This window comes from Vicia villosa, linkage group LG1, assembly GCF_029867415.1.
Source record: "Vicia villosa cultivar HV-30 ecotype Madison, WI linkage group LG1, Vvil1.0, whole genome shotgun sequence".
NCBI classification, from domain to species: Eukaryota; Viridiplantae; Streptophyta; class Magnoliopsida; order Fabales; family Fabaceae; genus Vicia; species Vicia villosa.
The window spans coordinates 54393127-54414198 of record NC_081180.1 but is presented as its reverse complement, the minus strand read 5'-3'; the positions used below and the strand labels follow the sequence as shown (position 1 = coordinate 54414198).

General features: G+C 33.7%; 2 protein-coding genes across 2 annotated transcripts; one reads left to right on the top strand and one right to left on the bottom strand.

Moving 5' to 3' along the window:
- Window positions 1-1212: 1212 nt before the first annotated feature.
- LOC131606589 (uncharacterized) lies at window positions 1213-2526 on the bottom strand. The gene is made up of 4 exons (XM_058878786.1): window positions 2355-2526; window positions 1987-2274; window positions 1687-1848; window positions 1213-1597 (listed from the first exon to the last, which is right to left on the bottom strand). The coding sequence occupies exons 1-4, from the start codon at window positions 2367-2369 to the stop codon at window positions 1547-1549; spliced, it is 516 nt and encodes a 171-aa protein (XP_058734769.1). The 5' UTR covers window positions 2370-2526; the 3' UTR covers window positions 1213-1546.
- A 12270-nt stretch (window positions 2527-14796) lies between these two features.
- LOC131639954 (uncharacterized) lies at window positions 14797-15384 on the top strand. Its single transcript, XM_058910406.1, has one exon. It carries the CDS (start codon window positions 14797-14799, stop codon window positions 15382-15384), a length of 588 nt encoding a protein of 195 aa, XP_058766389.1.
- Window positions 15385-21072: the final 5688 nt, after the last annotated feature.

Here is a 21072-nt window from a genome sequence, read left to right as displayed (position 1 = left end):
TTTCCCGTATACAAATATTATTTGAGAAAATGGGTGATGCATTGACAGTGTAAACAATTTTTACACTGTCAACCAATCATCACCCATGTATCCAATTAAAGTATTTTTTTATTTAAAAAAATTTAATGACACGACACATTTATGATTTTCTATTGGATGACAGTGTAAAACTATTTTACACTGCCAGTGCACTACCTTTCAACTCATATTATTATTTTTGTTTATGTATCATTTATAAAAATATCTGAATCAATAGAATTCGACTATAAATAATAGTAGTATATTACAATTGAATAAGTAATATATATATATATATATATATATATATATATATATATATATATATATATATATATATATATATATATATATATATATATATATATATATATATATTTCATATTTACATTGATAACATATATTTGTGAAATGATATCAATAACAAATAATTTTTCTAATATTTAATTGTGCAAACATTATTTTAATTGTATAAACTTTATTAATGACATATATTAATATAATAATATTTTGAATCATATAAATTAAAGTTAATGATAAGTGACACACATTTTTGTATTTTATCTAATAATACACCTTTTCAACTATATTTTTAAATTCATTTTAATTGAAATAATTTTTTTAAAACTAAAACTATTATTATTTTGTTAAAAAATATGGTATCTTAAAATAAAAATTATTTCAAATTATATTTCTTCGTTATTAATATTCAATTATTTAAGTTAATTTTTAAAAATTAAATACTATTTTAAATGTAAATTAATAATCATTTAAAATGATCATAATAATCTTTTTATTAAAAAATAATTTATTGAAATATTTTGATTAATAATTTATTTAAAATAATAATAATAAAGTAATAAAAAATGAAAAAGTAAAAAGTAAAAAGTGGAAAGTGAAAAGTGAAAAAGTGAAAAGTAAAATGAAACAATTTAACACATAAGTTTAAAATTTAAAATATAAATAAATAAATTATAATTAAATTATTTTCATAACCACTTTTTCTATAATTCTCTCTTCTCATCTGTCAAAATATTTCATTCTAATTAGATGATGTTTTAAAATTATTTTACTGCATTCAAATTAAACTCAATGAAAATTTAGAAAAATAAGTAGTTTGGATGCGGTTGTTTTAATTGATTAGCCTTGTTAACCAACAAAAAGAAAGGAGGGACGTATTTTCCTAGACAATTTGTACACGAGGGTGAAGTTCTAGATTAGAATTTTCATACCCTACTAAAATTTCATAGCTTTTGCATCTCATAAACGACAGCAAAATTGCTGAGTAAATTACATGAAGGAACTTGTCAACAATCAACTTGAATGTAAGACAAGAACGCAAACCTAACTAGTCCATGATATATTATTATTGTCAGATACTATGCCACTGCTTGTATTTATGTTTATTTTTATTGCAACATAATATTAAATTTCCTCTAACTTTCCTATTTTCTATACTATTAGAATCCATATTTGAGGCTTTACACCTTGAGTCAAGTGAACAGCCACCGCAGAATTGAACTTCAGCTCATTTGCATGTCGAAAATACTTTCTCAATGAAACCTTTTCCTTTACTTACCTGACAATAAAACATACATTACATATTATCAGAGTAGGACTAATTAGTATATAATCACATATTAAACTAAAATTTGCATTTATATATACCTGCAATTTTTTAAATCCATTTCCTGAAATTCCTTGCTTCTTTTTCTCCTTTTTTGGCTCATTTGACCATGATCTTAATAAGAAGCTTGGAACTAGAAATTTCCAATTTCCAAAGCAAGATGAGGTTCCTCCATGCTTTGGCTGCTTCTTGATAGAATTCAACTGCAAAAAGACATTCCATCATTTCTAACATTAAATAATATTGTGGTGTATTACTGAAACTTAAGTTACACATTAGGAACATGTAGTATGTCATAAACTTAAACACAATACATTACATAGACGAACAATTAATGTTACCTGATTTGTCTGTTGGATAGTATTGTTTGCCGAATTATTAGGAAGTAATGGCATGGGCGATGATCCTCCTCCTCTTACAGAATTTCGAAGGAGACGAGAGTACATAAGCAATCCCGATCTTCTATCATATCCTCTACTTGAACCATCATTAACTTGTTGAGTAACCGTGTGATGAATATGATAATGGTGATGATGATGGTGATACTGATGAATTGATGATGATCTCTTCTTCTTAGGCTTCTCAACATAAACTTTCACTAACACTGTCTTATCATTGCGGTAACTTACCTACAAATTATCAAATATTTAAATTGAATAGAAACCATCACGAAATATTAACAAAAAAATGTACAAGTAATTGTATTCACCTGTTTAGTATGCATTTTGGAACAAAGAACGGAGCATGTGTTTTTTAAGAATTTAATTATGTTTGGTTTTGGTTATGTATTCATTCTACTAATGATAGCATCATCATGCTATGCTACGCTATGCAGGCCTAGAGTAGCTAGGAGATGTTACCTATGTTTAATAAGTTACGCTAAGAGAATAATGCAGATTTATATGGTTGGATGAAATTGGAATTAACCAAACTATGATGTGTGTTAGAAAAATCATAATGTAATTATCAATTTATCGTTGTCAATAATGTTGCGGCCCAATTATGGTGTCACTAAATACCATTAACTTACACGTGGGATCTTATGGCCTGCTTGCTTCTTTTTATTTTCTTCTTTGTTTTACTTTGTAATTTCATTGTCACATTCACCCACCCACTGATTTTTTTAACTACTTTTCTTTTTTAAAATAAGTCCTCAAAATAAAATAAAGTAGAATAACAATTCAAAAATAAATCTTTAAGTTGATTTTTGAATTTAAAAATAAAAATAAAAATTGGACACATAGGATCCACAAGTGGATCGAGATCCCCTTTGATGTTATGTTAGGAAATGCTCTTTTCATTTTTATATGAGCATACCACATTTTTGAAATTTTAAAATTATTCTTCAAAGTGTCTGGAGATGCATCCAAAATCATGTTAATCTTCTCTTTTATGAGTTGCAACAATATTTTTTACTTCTTCTGTATTACTTTGTAAGTATCACATAACAAAAAATGTGATACCTGCGATTGGCACGAAACAAGTCAAATATGAAGATGGTAAAGTTGTCAAACCCGACGTGGTTGTGGAAAAGATAATGGATGCATGAAAAGGTTTGATAAATTCTTCCATGAATGAATTATATGTTGAATCAATTCTCGTTTCAAGAGTGTGTGTGCAATATATTCATATTTGCTGAAATATGTTAAGGACACAATTCTGGATCAGGTCAAACAGAATATTGCTTGTGTACGGACCAGTCATGTTTGATTCCTTGAAGTTGCACATCAAAGGCAACTTAGGAAGATTGCATATCCAGTAACAACAAAATTGAAACCACTGTCGTAACCAGTTAAAACAAAATGTGCCCCTAAAAAGGTAAAATCGACATTTTCCGGATGCTCCGACTCCAAATCCCCAAAAAAAGTGTTTTCAAGGGTGCGCACATTAGTAAACCATCTCTTCCACCGTCATTACCAAAAATTAAATAAATTGAAAAAATGCTTCTTTTATGCACAAATACGTCGAGTGAATTGTAACTGTTGAAAATGACGACAACTGTGGTTTTCAAACTCTTTTGAGTTTACTCGGTAAGGGAGAGGATGACCACCAATTCGTTTGTCGTCATCTTATACAAGAGATGAAGATGCATAGGGAATCATACACAAAGATATATAAGAACAAAGCAAATTCAGATACAATTCTCGATGCTCTTGTTTCTTGTCTTAGTGGTTTCGTTTGATAAATGAATGTGTTTTCCGAAAAATGAGACATCTTATAGAAAGTATCATTTGCCTTAACACCCCATTTACCTCATAGGATTCATTTTTTTTCTTCCAGGTATTAATTGTCATTGTTGAAGTATTCAAAAAGGTATGTGTATTCATGATATGACAACCGGTTTAAATTTTTTAATAAAAATAGAGTCGTCGCCCACATTTTAGGGAAAAATAGGAAAGCCCTTAAAATTAAAGAAAAATTGAGATTTTGGTAAGTAGGTTAATTAGGCAAAGGGAAGATGTTAGGCATCCTTTGCCTCCCTTGTACTCAAAGGGACCCATTTAATCTTTAGGATTTCAAAAACGAGAGGTTTTATATATTGTACGAAGAGTTTTAATATATATATATATATATATATATATATATATATATATATATATATATAAAATAAGGGTTGACCTCATATTGGCCAAAAGGTAAAACCCAAACATTTTGATAGAGTCATTGTCAGATCGAGACAACAATGACCAAAGGCCAAAAGACATGTATAGCAAAAATAAAAGTAAAATAGCCTAAATGTATCATCATTGGCCAAAACAATTTTTTTTTTTTAAAAAGGGGAGGCCTCATGTTAAATCATTGGCCAAAAACCTTTGAAAGACTTAAGAGTTGCGGAAAAAAAACATTGTAGAGTTTTGTAAATGGAGACCTCATATGAAATCATCGGCCAAAAGTTTCTTTGTGTTTGAGTTGAGAGATTTGAGTTTGATAAAAGGAAAAGGTTTGTCGGCCGTTATCTGTTAACCGACAACGGCATGTTAGGGTTCGTTCAAGAGGTTTAACCCTATGACAAATCTTCCAGAGAGGGAAGAAAAGCGTAGAGAAACAAAAGTGAAAAAAAGTGTGTTTTAAAAAATTGTACGTGAAAGCAAAAAAAAAAGGCCTCCTTTAAGGGCTGTCAAGACCCCTTTTTATAGAGTTAGAAAATCAGGTTAAAATCCGTAAGAGGAAATAATCCATATCCAAAAGCCCAACAACCCATCTTGGTTACCAAAATTGTGAACCAGGACATACTTGTTTCCAGGTGCAAGGTGCAAAAATGATCAAAAATAGCCAAAAATAACTAAAGCGCACCACGCAAGATTAGAAAGCCAATTGAAAGTATATGAAACATCGACAAATATTTTCTATTTATTAAAATAGAAATAATTTAAGAGTAAACTATTATATTTTTAAATAAAAATAAATAATTACAAAATCCAAAATATTGTATATAAACCAAGGAAGTTTATAAAACCCCAGTTTAAAAATAATTTTGAAATTTGAAATGGGGCCTCATATTTTATGAATAATCAGCCCAATTAAATACACACTTTTATTTAATATATACCCCCATTTAATCAATAAAACCTAATGACCTCACATCTTATGGATGCTAAGCCTAAGAGATTGAATTGAAGTATACATGCATTTTATAATCTTGATCACACACATATATATATATATATATATATATATATATATATATATATATATATATATATATATATATATGGCATATCATATGAGAATGCCTTTTTTATATGAGAATGTGAGAATGAATCTGAACCATTAGATTTTAAAATAAATGGTGGAGATTATGTGTGAATCTTTTTTTTATCTCTCTTCAATCTTTTATTTTAATGATGGAGGAGAGAGAAAAAATATTCACACATAATCTCCACCATTTATTTTAAAATCCAATGGTTCAGATTTATTCTGGCATTCTCATATAAAAAAGGCATTCTCATATGATATGCCCTCATATATATCTTAATACATACATATTTTAAATGATGTGCCAATGAAAATAAATAAGGAAGGACAAGTCTTAGTGGGTCAAATTTGGTGTATGACACATGCGTATCTGATGCCACTTAGATGATGACCTATCTATCTTCTTCTCACTTTTTTAAAGAGTTCATGAATTTTCCCCTTTCAATGGTGTTTTTAATCTGATTCATTTTGGATTTTTTTATTAAATCCCTTTGTTTGTACTCCCTCCGGCCTGAATTATAAGCAAATAGTCTCTTTTATGTAGACCAGATACATTAATTACTCAATGAATTTAAAAAGAGAATATTTGCTTATAATTCAAGCCGGAGGAAGTACCATTTTTTGTTGTTGAAGAACCATTGTCTCACTTTGTTTTTTCCTTCAGTTTTACAGAAAGTATTGAATGATTTTTATCATACAAATTAGATTTAGGGATAATGATGAAACTAGATCCATGGAAAAGTAGTTATAAGATCTTGATTAGTGTCTTGGTTTGACATTAACTTGCTTCCAAAAGCCACATTTTATGGGATTTTGCTCAAAAGGACTTGTACTTTTAAGCTTCTAATATAAACAAAAATGCAAACTAGCAATCCTATCAAATGTTTGACTAGCATGTGCTTTGCATAGGAAATTGTTACGTTTTAGGCTTAATTACTCTTTTAGTTCCTTAACTTAATTTATGGTGTCTAATTGGTCCTTAAAGTAAAAAATGTATCATTATAGCCCCTTAAGGAAATTCCGTTAGCCTTTTAATATATGACATGGCTTTATGTTTTATTTTTATAATAATATATAATAACATTTTGGAAATTTTTAAATTTATTCGTGAAACATAAAATAAAAAGTTTGAAAAACAATTTTGTGATGCTTCATTTGCTAATACACTATTCTGAAACATTCAACATTAGAAATCCTAGGGCAGCGTTCATTTCCAAACCCTTCATCTTCAAGTTGTGATACTTGGAGACGACTAGCGTTCACCTCCATTATTCATCAAGTTTTTTCCCAAGCTATGTACGAGTTTTCAATCTCTGATATCTTCATTATTTTCTCCATTTAGGTCATGGCTGATAGGTTTAAGTGTGCGGTCTATCATGGGGGTGTATTTGTTGAGTTTAAGAAATTAGGTTACGAGGTGTTTGAAGAGGTTTGGTCAGTAGACCCTGATTTCTGGAATTATATTGAGATACTTAGTGGTATAAAATATTTAGGATACCCAAAAGTGGAAAGTTTATGGTATTATGATGCAATGGCTGATAATGAGATAGTTTTGTTGGAAGATGATATAGGAACAACTAAAATGAAAACCATAGTCCGTATTAATCAGGTCGTGAATTTATATGTGGTTCATCTAATACTACAACCTGACTATATAAAAGAACTAATACTCTCTTTGGAAGTCAACGTAGGACCCAATGAAATGGATGATGAATCTGAGGTAGGAGAAAAGGATAGTTTGGATGAATTAAATATTGAAGATAATTACAATTTCGATAATTTGAATAATGGTATAAATGGTACTTTTGCTGATTTGGTCACTTTTCAAGAATTGAATACTCTTAATGACACATTTCATGAAGGAGGGGTCGGTGTTGTAGAAGCTTAAATTGACCAAGAATATACATGTGATGGTGTTAACTTGGAGGGGACCACTGAAGGCATTGACCCAAAAGATTCTGGTGATTTTATATGGGACCATTGTGATGGAGGATGCAATAATGGATAATACTACTGAGAGTACCATTGATTTTATGGTAACTGAGCAATAAGCTGAAGTAGGTGATGAAACACCTTATCTGGTAAGTGTTGTAGTAGAAAATGAGGCTTTGGTAACTGATGTAGAAATTTAGGGACTTATATGTAACAAGAAAAAAGGTGGGATGAAGGTGATGGTGTATATGAAAGTGAAGATGATGTCTTGAATATAGACATTGGTGATACATATGATAATGATGATTTAGGTATTGGTGAAGAGTTTTTAGTTAATAATGAGGTTGGCAATGTGGAAGATGAATCAGGCGAAGGGGATGGAAAAGACAAAGGTAAAGCAAACGGTAAAGGAAAATGGAAGTGAAAAGGAAAGGGAAAAGGGAATGGAAAAGCAAAATGTAAATGGAATGTAAAAGCAAAGGTTGGGAGACCAAGGAAGCAAAGGGTAGTAGGAGAATCAGGCGAGGGAAGTGGTTTATTTGATGATGACAATGATGGGGAGGTTCCAAAAGAAAATTGTCAAGGATATAGTGACATTGAGGAATGTGATAATGATTACTTACCTCAAGAGATTGATAGTGAAGATGACGAGAGGTTTATGAATGATTTTCAAACATTTAGGCTTCCAAAAAAATGGTGGATAATAAGTGGAAATTAGGGATATATTTTGCTACAAAGGATGATTTTAAAGAGGCAATTAGAACATATGTTGTTCATTCTGGTAGAAACCTTGAATTTAAGAAAAATGATAATTAGGTTGACCTTGGGAGTCATATTGTGGAACACTTAAGATTAGGATACTTGACAGTTGAGAAAGATTATGGACGAACATACATGTAGTAGGGATTACAAGGTTAGATTAATTTCCTTAATTCCAAATGGTTGAGCAACAAGAATCAAAACAATGTAAGGGAGAATCCATATTTGAGGTTGACTAATATTATGGAGAAAACAAAAGAAAATTGGAAAGTAGGAATCAATAGGACACTTATCTATAGAGAAAGATCATTAGTTGTTGACATTGTTGATGGTTCACTTAGGGAGCAATATATAAGAGCCCATGATTATGGTCATGAATTGTTAAGGGCAAACCCTGGATCAACTGTGAAAATTACAAGTCAGCAATCCTAAGGTGAAGGGGAAAGTAGTGAACATCTTGAAAGGTCTTTGAATCCATCTTTCCAGAGAATTTATATATGCTTCAAAGCTTGCAAAGATAGTTTTTTTTCAAATGCAGGCCTATCATAGGATTGGATGGGTGTTACTTAAAGGACTGTTATGGTGGACAGATACTTGCAGCTATTGGAATGGACCCAAATGACCAAATGCTGCCAATAGAATTTGATGTTCTTAAGGGTGAAACCAGAGATTCATGGAGTTGGTTTTTGGAGTTATTGACCACTGATTTGGGAGGTGTCAGACTATGTAAGTGTTTACCTTGGAAATTGGTAAAGAACGCTAGTATCTTTTTAAAGGTTACTTGCGAGATCGACTAGGGAATCTCATAACAACGCTTTTGAATCAAAGAGTTTTTGTAAGAGTTTTGAGTATAGTTGTTTTGAAAAGGAGGTGTTCGACACGGCGTCAAACACTCTCAATGTCGAAGTTGGTGTTTTTTGCAAATGACTAAACAGAATTAAACAATGAATATGTAAAGAAAATAACAAAGTTTGAATGTAAACGAAATAACATTAAAATTTGCAGAAAAGCATGTGATTCAAACATACATAGTCCTTGCTTGACTCATTTCACTCGTTCGCTTGGATACGCTGAGTGTTTAGCGTATGAGTGTTTGCAAGTTTGAACCCCTAAAACTATGTAAACAGTTCTTTATTTATAATATAAGTATATAAAGTATATAAGTAAATAAAGAATATGTTTATATGTTTGCTTGGGAAAAAGGGATGTGCATGGTATAATAATTAAAAGTAATAAAAATATTAATCGATTTAGTTTGATTAATTACATATTTGTTTAATTATTATGTATTTAAGTAAATAAAGTATATGTTTATATGTTTGCTTGGGAAAAAGGGATGTGCATCGTATAATAATTAAAAGTAATAAAAATATTAGTTTTTAATTAATTAATTAAAAAGGTAATGGAGAATTTTAGGTAGCAAGAGCAAGGAGGGGTATCATGAATATTAGGAGAATAAGTGGGGACATAATAGACAACATGTAATTAGGTTATTTGTTTTTAGGGTAAAATAAATAGTACTAATAATAAGAGTTTGTTAACTGTATGTAAATGAGGTTTTGGAGAGAAAAATAAGAGGAAGACAAGGGCTTAGGAAGGAGAAGAGGATTCTCCATTGTTGGAGAGAATTCGTGTTGATAATTTAGGTAAGGGGAAATGCTTAGATATATTGGTATTTAGCATGAAAAAGGGTAGAAGAGGGACCCTTACCCTCTCTATGTTACACCTTGATTTGTGAAATGTTTTGAATTGGTCAATTATGTGAATTAATCTGAATTATATGCTTGTACATGATATAGTTGCTATGATTGTATTGATTTTTGTATAGTGATTTTTTCACGAAAATTATGTGTTGTTCTATATGAATTGTTGGATGTTGTTGTGTTCATGAAGGTGATATGAATATCACGATTAAATTGCCAAAAATGGTGAATAGTTGATGATTATGCATGTTAATTGATAGGTGTAGGTTGATTGATATTAATATGTTGATTCTCTGATCAATTTGAGTGCTTGAGATGGAGAATCAGAGTTTTGAGTTGAACTCTATAGAATAAAACTAAATTATGCATTCTGCATATCAATGGGGGGGCCATCGACATGGCGACCTAGGCCTCATGGCCTTGAAGGCTTTGATGGGTGTCACGCTTGTGACTTGCAAACCATCATGCTGCAAAGATGAGCGTTCTTTGCTTTGTTGCTTGGAATTGAACGTTGATTCCGATTTCTGGGAGTTGTACTATTTTTGGATATTGTTGGCTACTGGTTTAAGGATGTTTTGATGTTGTTATTGAAATATTGTATGATTCATGGATGTGGTTATTATGGTTGCACAACAAGGGATTAAGTTATGTGCGATTACTTGAGATGTTTAATGACTGCATGAAATGCATATTATTGATGCTTTATGGATAACTATGTAGAAGTACATACTCGTTGTACTTTATAGTTAGAATGGGGATTATAAATATTGTTGTTGATGTTGTTGTTGTTTCATCAATTATATGTCATGCGTCATTTGTGTCCTTGTTATTGAAAGATGCAGGTTGCAAGTCTAGAAGGGTGGACTGGTAGCTTGTTCTGAACCTATAAGGGTGGGTTTGGGGTCTAGAAGGGTGGACCTGGTTCGTATGAAGAAGCTTAGTTGATTGGTTCCACATACATCGTGTCGGTGTTATGAATCACACTTACATTCACGTGTATATGTACATGATCTGGTTGAAAAGCGTGAGATAAATGATGTTGTTGTTGTGTATTAGATGCTTAGTATGTTGTATGTTTAATCTACATGTTTCATTCTTTACACTATTTTATATCGAAGTATATTTCTCACCCCTTTTGCTTTATGTTATCCACCATGGACATCTTGCAGATACTCAGAAGTAGAGTTTGTTGTCGTGAGTGGGAAATAGCTCGTGGAGTTATTTTCATTTGTTTATCGTATGTCTAGTGGTTTAATGCTTTGATTATGTAACATTGAGTGGGTGAACGATGTTATTTTATTATTATATTTCTGTTAAATGAGAGTTGGATGTTATACTTTATATGTTTTGAGTTATGTTGATTGTGGGGGCTTCTTCCATATATGCTTTAATTTCAAATAACGTGCCTTTATGAGACTTAACAATTTTGACGCATATTTATTTGATGAATTTCAATGCGATGATACTCTAAGTGAAGGTAAGCATGCGATGACAGGTGTACTTAAATGTTTTATTTTAAATTATAAGTGTTACATAACAAGTGTTGTTTAATGATGAGTGATACCCTAAAGGTGTATATGTGATCCATACTTGATTTATTTCATAATTTGACGTGTGGGGAATTTAGGGTTTTACAGTCGTTACTAGAGATAAGTCCTCTTCTATTGGGTGCTAATGACTAGAGATCAATTAAGCTTAATACTCGTTTGTGTATTGATAATTGATATATGTATTCACCGCTGGAACTTAATGTTGTTGTATTGGTTAAAATGAGAGAGATTGTCTATTATGTAATATAACTGATATCATGTAATTGACTCACATATGTATTGCAATGAGAGCAACATGTGGATGTATTAATAGTTGTGTAGAATATCATATTATTGACTGATGATTATGCATGAGGATACAAATAATGAAATCTAACCCCAACTATTTTTTTTACCGTCAACACCAAAATCTTAATTTATTTTCTGTCATTTAATTTTACCAAACCAAACACCTTTGCTTAGAATCATAAAAACTGTTGAACAATCTTTAAAATACATTCGGTCTTTGTAGATATAATAATGCTACACTTTCTATTTGCAATGCAACACAATCTCGCTCGATAGTAAGAGTTTTTTTGCCGCGTTCCTAAATCATTTATTGATATTTTTTCATCTTCTCTCCTATCTCCTTAGTCATCTTTATCATCATCTCCATGCACTTTCATATAAAAATTTATAAATTTTAAATTAAAAATTTAATAAAATAAAAAATAATTTAATTTGCAACCTTCAAGTCATCAAATAAATTTATATTTACATAAAATAAAGTAAGTCTATGAAACCAACCCTTGAAGGTTTAATATTTTGTTGCCTCGTGTTCCTTCCAGTTCTATTCATAATCAAACAATATCAAAAGAAATTTTTTTAGTTGATATTATTAATTACATTGCATAAAATTAATGCAACTCAACTATATAGGAAAAAAAATACTACTAGTAAATATGTTTTTATAACTTGGATTTGATAACTTAGAAATTTTTAGTATATGAAGAAATATATTGAGAAACCTTAGATTTATGCTTTAAAGTTGGCCATTTTTTTTTATTCTTATGGTGTGACTTACACCTCTGAAAATTCGAATTGTCTCTGGAAATTTTCTGAGACACTTTTCCGGACGCACTTTATTTCATTTTTGTCAAAACTTGGTCCGGAAATGCATTTTAGAAAATTTCCAAGATGAATTTGGAGAAACATATCCTAAAATACACCTTACCCTATTTATTACACGTTTTTCATTGAAATTTGCATTGTTTTGTGGATTCTCCATCGATTTTAACTAAAATTAGATTCATAGGAATTCTATCCCTGCATTCTGTCCTTTGGGTTCCTGCGTTTCTAGCCTTTGCGACACCTGTCGTAAAAAATTAATTTTTTTAAAAAATCAACTCTGAATCAAAATTTTACATGTCATTTCATCAGAAAAAAATTAGGGATCAAACTCCAATTATTTGGACAAAATACGGGACACCACCCTAAATTCTTTGTTTTTTTATTTTATTTAATTTAATTTTTGTTTTTATATTTTTCGAAAAAATCCGTAAAAATTTGTCGACACTTAATTTGATTTTATTTGGTTTTTAGTTGTACTTTCATATTTTTATAATTTTATTTTAATTGTTTTTCTATTTTTCAACTGTTTTTCTCAATAGGAAAATGATTAGTAAATACATATTTGTTGCATTGTTAACGTATGCCTACTAGGTCTGCCTATCCGGATATACCTGATACTAAATTAAAGAATAAATAATAGAGAACTTTTAGATATGCATATCCAAAAATACTAGGGTGTTTTCATTCCAAAATTAATTATAATAGAGTGACTCACTCGTTTGCGTTAAATTTTATGAAAAATTAATATGTCCATAGATGCATCACTGAATTTTAAAATCATTTTTAAAATTTCATTGAGAATTTGTGAGAAAGCACGAGGGTGGAAAAAAAATTGCCTTATAAATTTAATAGTTGAATAAAATATAAGTTAATTTTTTTTTACTACTTAAAAGTGATAATAAAGATGAAGAAGAGAGAAGACGACAAAAAAAATTTTAAGAATTTGTAGACTTTTAATATTTAACCGTTTGAAATCATACAATATAATAAAGCAAAATGAAATTTTTGGCAATTCTGATAAGTGTCACTATTATAGAGAAGTTACTATTTTTATTATTCTATATTTAGAAATTTTACTATAGTTGTTAATTTAATAATTCATTTTTTTAAAATTATTGTATATTCTTTTTGGTATTATCATTATTATTTATAATTAATTATTACCCTGTTTAATATACATAATTTTTTATAATAATTATGGACCATTTAGTTTTCGAAAAATTCTTTCAACCGTGAACCAACTTATTTACACAATTCATCAGTTCCAATTCTTCCAATATGATAGACTTTTACGGTTAAATCAATTCAGTTTTTCATTTCCAACCATTTCCATGCCCTTTTGATATTTCCTTCACACATTAATCAAACTATTCATTGATTCAAACAATATTTGATGGCTTTTGGATTTTTCTCATACATTAAAATACAAACTTTTTGGATTCTACTGTATTCCAATATAAACCCTAGAGAGCCCTAATCCTATTTCAGAGCCATTTCTATAATACAGATTGGTTTTTTCTGAAGTTCATAAACTTTTAAAGTTTTTGAACAACAGATGTAAATCTTGGTTCTTGATTATCTCTCTATTTCTCTCTGTTTCAGATCTGTCGGAAGGTTATGTTATGGAATTCATCACCGCCGTTGCAACACTCTTTGTCAGTTTGTTTTCTTTTTGTTTGCCATGATTTGATTTTGGTTACAGTTTGAGTGGAACTTAAGAGATTAATTGTGTCTTCTTTGTTGACCAGAGTTGAGTTTGCGTTGGTGTCTTCGTTATTGACCGGAGTTTGTGGTCCCGGTGCTGCGGTGGTTAGGTGATTTTGCAATTGGATGAAATTGAAAAGGTTTTGGTTGGGAGTTTGTCTAGGCAATTGTTAGTAGATATTGATTTTCTGAATCATGTCTAAAAAATTAGGGGTAAGGATATTAATGGTTGTTATAAGTATATGATATTTCTCAAGTTCCACATCATTGGTTGCTTTTTCAGATTTGAAAATGTTTGTTTTTTCGGTAACATTACTTTTTGATCTGTTAAAATTTTCAGATTTGAAAATGTTTGATTTTGTGTGTGTGAACCGTGAAGAAGCTGAGAGGAGATGACACTTGGAATAATGGTGGGTTCCATAACATTACTAATAAGAATGTTCAGTTACCTTTGAGCCTTGAAGATGAAGATTGTTCATTTTTTTGATACATCTATTCCAATTAAAAAACGAATTTTTTTTAATACATAATCCATCCTTAGCTTTATTGTCCGTTACCATGCAAATATACCTCATTCTCATTACATTTAATATTTCAATTTTTATACTAATTTTAGTATTAAAATTTTGATTATTATTATTATTATTATTATCAATAATAATTATTATTAATAATAATTAAAATTATTATTAATGTCATGAAACAACGGGACATCATCCCTCATAATCAGTGGAACACGATAACTCAGGAGATGAAATTCCCAATGCAGAAGATTTATGGTCATTTGTTGAATGCTGACAGAATTATATGGAGCCAGCTTATGTTTTTGAACCCAGCTAGGCCTCGGGCAATTTTCTGTTTATGGATGCAGTGTCATGGCAGGTTACCAACAAAAGATAGAATGGTTCGTTTTGGCTTCACGCAGGATAACATATGTAGCATGTGCAAATCATCTGTTGAAACTAAAGAGCATTTATTCTTTGAATGTAATCTGCCCAGGACTACTTGGTGCACTATATTGGAGTGGATTGGGTTTAAGCATACCCCTTTGAACTGGAACGATGAATTGAACTGGATTGTTGCAAATTTCAATAAGAAGGGTTGGAGAGCCAGGCTTCTTAAACTTGCTTTTACTGAAGTAATCTATGGGATATGGGCCCATCGTAACAGTGTGCTCTTTGGTACAGGTTCTACTGCCATCCTTCAGGCTATTTCAGAGTGCATAGTCCATAGGAGTTGGGTTGATAAACGTATTAGGAACCATATAGCTGACTTACTCTTATGATATACATAATAGGAGCTAATTAGTCTTCCTTGTTTTGCTGGATCCTTGTGATCGCATGATTTGTATCTGTTTTTTGAATTAATGATAAATTCACCTTGATTCAAAAAAAAATAAAAAATTATTATTAATGTTTATTATTTTTATTATTTATTTTTATTATGTTCCAATAAATCTAATCAAACAATAACTTTTTATTATTTTTTGTGTAATGTCCCAATTTTATTTTAAGAGATTATATATATATGTGTGGAAAGTATAGATAGTTGGAATGTGACTAAGTGGCACCTTAGTAATTGGAGTTTAGTTGAAGGGCACTTAAGTCATTGCACTAGACATAAATTTCTTAAGGGGTTGTTTGGCTGAGTTCATTTCTTGTCCTTGGAACAAAAACAGAATTTTGTGGAGACTAGAAGAGGGAGAACGTGAAACAAGAAGGAAAAGAGAAGAGAACCCATTTCCAACTTCATCATCAACCTTGCATGCATCCTTGATTCAACCATCTTCTTCTGATTTTCGCAGCTTCTTCCCCAGCTTAATCAGGTGAGTCTCATAGATAGAGACTTTGGGGAAAACATTTTGGGGTTTATGTAAATGTGAGGGATTAAGGGATTGAGAGTATGTGTTCTATAATCCTTATTCATGCATGTTTTAGACTCTATTCTAGTAGTAATTCGTGTATGTACTTTTACCATGTCTTATTACTCCATCTAGAATGATTGCATGTGAAATTTTGGGGTTTGGGAACCCCAAACGCGTTCTGCATTTTTGCTGATTTTGCAGAGTTCGCTGCAGCGAACTTTCTTTCGCTGTAGCGAATGGTTCGCTGTAGCGAACTGTGTAGCGAATAAACCTGGGAGTTGAATTGATTTATTCGCTGTAGCGAACTTTCCTTCGCTGTAGCGAATCGGGGCTTCGCTGGAGTTCGCTGTAGCGAACTGACCTGGATTTGAAGAAGTTTAGCTTCTGTTTGAGTTCGCTGTAGCGAACAGAAGTTCGCTGTAGCGAACTAGTCTGGTGCAGAATTGATATTTCTCCCATTTGAGTGCAGTTTCGCTTCGTATCGGAATCGAAGGCCTCTTATGACTTGTATAACATTCTGATAAGTGTTTTATTTGTATAAGACCATGATATGACCGTAATCCCTTGAATATGCTTGTATGTTGTGAAATACAAATTGTGTGGATTATATTGTGGCATGATTATTGATGTTTCCACTTGTTCCGGTTGAACACTTGGATGTGATTGCCTGTGTGATGGCTGATACTGTGTGTGTGCTTGAATCGGAGTAAGCCTAAGCTACTAGGTGGTAAGTTCTGTTCATGGACTTAGTCCATCATTTATCGTTGCGGTGTGAAGGTGAGGGTCTTGAATGGCGTTTCCCACCTTGATGTGACACACATGCGTGCTCGGTATGTTTATGCACCTGAGCTACCATTGCAATATGAAGGTGAGGGTCTTGAAAGGCGTTTCCCACCTTGATGTAACATATTGGCGTGCTTGGTATGGTGGGGTCGTGATGTCACGTAGGCTACATCACTTCGAACTCACCTCTAGTGATGTCACATAGATAATCACTAGGCTTTCGCCCGGTGGGCTTGTACTGTCATGTAGGCGTTTTCGCATTTGGATAACCACCTGCGTATATACATGATTGATGGGGTAGTGACACCACTTAGGAGGTCACTACGGTAACTCATCACAGATGAGATTGTGTAACCAAGTAGGTGTAAGTCACATGGGATTCATCTGACTCATAGTGCGGTGGTCTTGTGCGAGTCTCTTGACGCGATGTACAGGAGTAACTCACCGAGGGTGTGGTTTGGCAGCCTAGGTAGACAGGCAGATTCTACTCCTGGATTCCTCGTACATGGGTACGGGTCTGCACACTTGTTTGTGGTGGCGTTGAGCCCGTTGTTGTTGATGCCATCTTGGATAGTTATGGGACTTCCAATGATGGTGTACCCTTGTTTGTATTTGTACCTGGCCGTGAGGTAACCCGGATCCTCGGTGGATCCGTTGACTGCATGTTCCCTGTAGAACTGAGCGAACCCGTAGGATAGGGAGACTCACTGAGATTTAGTAATCTCACCCCATTCCAATTATTATTTTTACAGGTGGTTCGAGGCAGGATCGTGGAAAGGGTAAGATGCCTTAGCTTCGAGATGGTGTTTCTTGGCGATGTGTTCTTTTGTAGTTCATGATCTTTTGTATTATCATCTTTTGTACTATGGATATGTATTTGTACCAGCCAGAACTTATGTATTTTGGCCATAACAGTTTGGGCTTTTGTACTTGTACTTATATATTATCCACTCCGCTGCTTATGTTTATGATTTTCGAGTACCATTTTAATGCCATATACGTATATCCTAGGCAATGTATGTATGGGGTGTTACAGTTGGTATCAGAGCAGGTCGATTCTCGGCTTTGCCACGAAACATCATAAGTCAGCATAATTATGCCTCATATGTGTAGTGTCGGCATGATTCCTTATGTCTTACTTATGGCATTAAGCCTGATCAACTTGATTCCGTGTGTAGGACAAAAAGGAAGATGGCTGAACAACGCAGAGGTCCCAGAAGGCCCAGAACAAGGAATGTGGAGACTGAGCCTGAAACTGAGAATGCGGGTGTGCCTTGGGTGTAGATAATGCAACAGATGCAACAACAGAATTAGATGATGATGCAAATGATGCAAGGCATGCAAGGGCAACAACCAACTGCTCCTGCTCCTACTCCTCAGGCTGCAGCAGGGCCTGATTTTCGTGCCTTCTTTCGGATGGATCCGCCAGAGTTCTTGGGTGGCTTAGACCCTGTGATTGCGCATGATTGGCTATATGCTATGGAGATGATATTCCAGGCTATTCAGTGCACAGAGGAAGAGAAGGTGATCTTTGCTGCTCAGAAAATGAAGGGGCCAGCAGGTAGATGGTGGAATACGGAGTCTACGTATTTCACTAACCGGGGGATTCCAAAGGATTGGCAACATTTCAAGACAGCTTTCTTGGAGAAATGCTATCCCAACAGTGTGCGTGCTTTGAAGGAGCGTGAATTTCAATCTTTCAAGCAAGGCAACATGTCGGTATCTGAATATGCTGAGAAGTTTGAGGACATGGCTGCCTATTCCAGACAAGCTGCCTATGCACCAGATGAGTTGTGGAAGATTGATCAGTTCCTTATGGGGCTGAATGCCGATATTGTGCACAGTGTGTCTCAAAGGGAGTTTACCACCTATGCTGAGTGTTTGAGGCAATGCTATGTTGCCGAGAACACATTGAAGAGAGTCCATGATGAAAGAGAACAGAATAAGCCGGTTCGTAGGGAACCAGGAAGGTCGGGGCAGCATTTGAAACCCCGCAATTCTCCAGCTATGAAGAAACAAGTTCATGGTGATCGCTCTACTCAACCTTCTTGGTGTGGCAAGTGTAACAAGAAGCATTATGGAGATTGTAGGACAGCCCCGGTGAAATGCTACAAGTGTCAAGAGTTCGGTCATTTTAGGAAGGATTGTCCTATGCGAGATGCTCCCGAAAGGACTCCAGGTCGTGTTTACACCTTGGACGCTAGGAAGGCCCAAGGGAACACTAATCTTGTTGCTGGTACGTGTTATGTCAATAACCAACCTTTGTTTGTGCTAGTTGATTGTGGAGCAACACATTCTTTTATTTCTTATCCTTGTGTGCGGAGGCTTGGTTTTGAAACGAGTCTTCTTCCTAATCCTATGATTATCTCTTCGGCTACGGACGATGTAGTAGAAGCTCGAGAAATTTGCAAGGAGTGTTCTATTACCTTCAATGGTCGTAGGTTCGTGATTGATCTCATCTGTCTACCTCTTAAGAAGATCGATGTAGTACTTGGTATGGACTGGTTGTCAGCTAACTCGGTTTACATCGGTTGTAAAGAGAAGGCTATCTTCATTCCGGCTGAGGAGACTACACCAACCGATGCCATTGAACATCTTCTTGAAGGTACAGTTAACATGATCAATTACCTTTTTGCTCAAGAGAAGTCTTTCCTTTTGGTTCTTACGTCGGACTCCAAGGACAAGAAGAGTGTATTGGAGATTCCGGTTGTGTGTGAATTTTCCGATGTATTTCCTGAGGATGTTACTTCTCTTCCGCCGGAAAGAGAAGTTGAATTCTCTATTGATCTTGTTCCGGGTACCGCTCCAGTTTCGATCGCCCCTTATAGGATGTCTCCTGCAGAGCTAAGAGAGTTGAAGAGTCAGCTAGAAGAGTTGTTGGCGAAACACTTCATTCGTCCTAGTGTTTCTCCATGGGGAGCTCCAGTCTTGTTAGTGAAGAAGAAGGATGGTAGTATGCGTTTGTGCATCGACTATCGTCAGCTGAACAAGGTAACTATAAAGAACAAGTACCCTCTACCGCGGATTGATGACCTTCTAGATCAATTGAAAGGAGCCTGTGTGTTCTCGAAGATTGACCTCAGGTCGGGATATCATCAGATTCGGGTTAAGAGTTCGGATGTATCTAAGACCGCTTTTAGGACGAGATACGGTCATTATGAGTTCTTGGTTATGCCATTCGGGGTAACCAATGCTCCTGCTGTCTTTATGGATTACATGAACCGGGTGTTTCAACCATATTTGGATCAGTTCGTGGTAATCTTTATAGACGACATATTGATATACTCTCGGACTATCGAAGAGCACATGGAGCATTTGAGGATTGTGTTGTCGGTTCTCAGAGAGAAGCAGTTGTTTGCGAAGTTTAGTAAGTGTGAGTTCTGGATGTCCGAAGTTAAGTTTCTTGGACATGTCATATCTGGCGGCGGCGTAGCTGTAGACCCTTCAAAGGTAGAAGCAGTGATAAATTGGGAACGACCCAAGAATGCAACTGAGGTCCGTAGTTTCCTAGGCTTGGCAGGTTACTATCGGAGATTCATTATGGGCTTTTCTAAGCTAGCATTACCTTTGACCAGGCTTACAAGGAAGGAAGTTTCATTCGAATGGAATTCGGAATGTGAGAAGAGTTTTCAGAAACTCAAGGAGAAATTGACTACTGCTCCAGTGTTGGTGATTCCAGATCCAAACCGATCCTATGAAGTGTTTTGCGATGCTTCTAAGAAAGGTTTGGGTGGAGTGTTGATGCAAGATGGACAGGTTGTAGCTTATGCATCTAGACAGTTGAGATCTCATGAAGAGAATTATCCTACTCATGACCTCGAACTCGCTGCAATTGTGTTTGCACTCAAGGTGTGGCGACATTATTTGTATGGAGTTCACTTTGAGATGTTTAGCGATCATAAGAGTTTGAAGTACCTCTTTGATCAGAAGGAACTTAACATGCGTCAGAGGAGATGGATGGAGTACTTGAAGGACTTTGATTTTGATTTGAAGTACCATCCTGGTAAAGCTAATAAGGTAGCGGATGCCTTGAGTAGAAAGGAGATTAAAGTTGCAGAACTGATGATGTTAGAGTTTGACCTTATGGAGAAGTTCAGAAATCTGGATTTACAATTTGTGTGGGCACCAACGGGTGTGTTGATAAGTAACTTGTGTATTGAGAATGAGTTGCGGGAAAAGATCCGTCAAGCACAGTGGAATGATGTAGAATTGCAGGCTAAAGCAAACCTTCCTGATTTCGTTCGTACACCTGATGGACTCATTCTTTTTGGACGAAGGATGTGTGTGCCAAATGATGCGGAGTTAAAGAGGTTGATTCTGGACGAG

What these genes read in the sequence shown, in the direction of transcription:
- LOC131606589 (XM_058878786.1), bottom strand. An exon ending in CTATCCAACAGACAAATCAG is followed by an intron (nt 1,849 to 1,986) that starts GTAACATTAATT and finishes GTCTTTTTGCAG; the next exon opens with TTGAATTCTATCAAGAAGCA. An exon ending in ATGGATTTAAAAAATTGCAG is followed by an intron (nt 1,598 to 1,686) that starts GTATATATAAAT and finishes TTTTATTGTCAG; the next exon opens with GTAAGTAAAGGAAAAGGTTT.
- LOC131639954 (XM_058910406.1), top strand. Translation starts at nt 14,797, where the DNA reads ATGAAACAACGGGACATCATCCCTCATAATCAGTGGAACACGATAACT.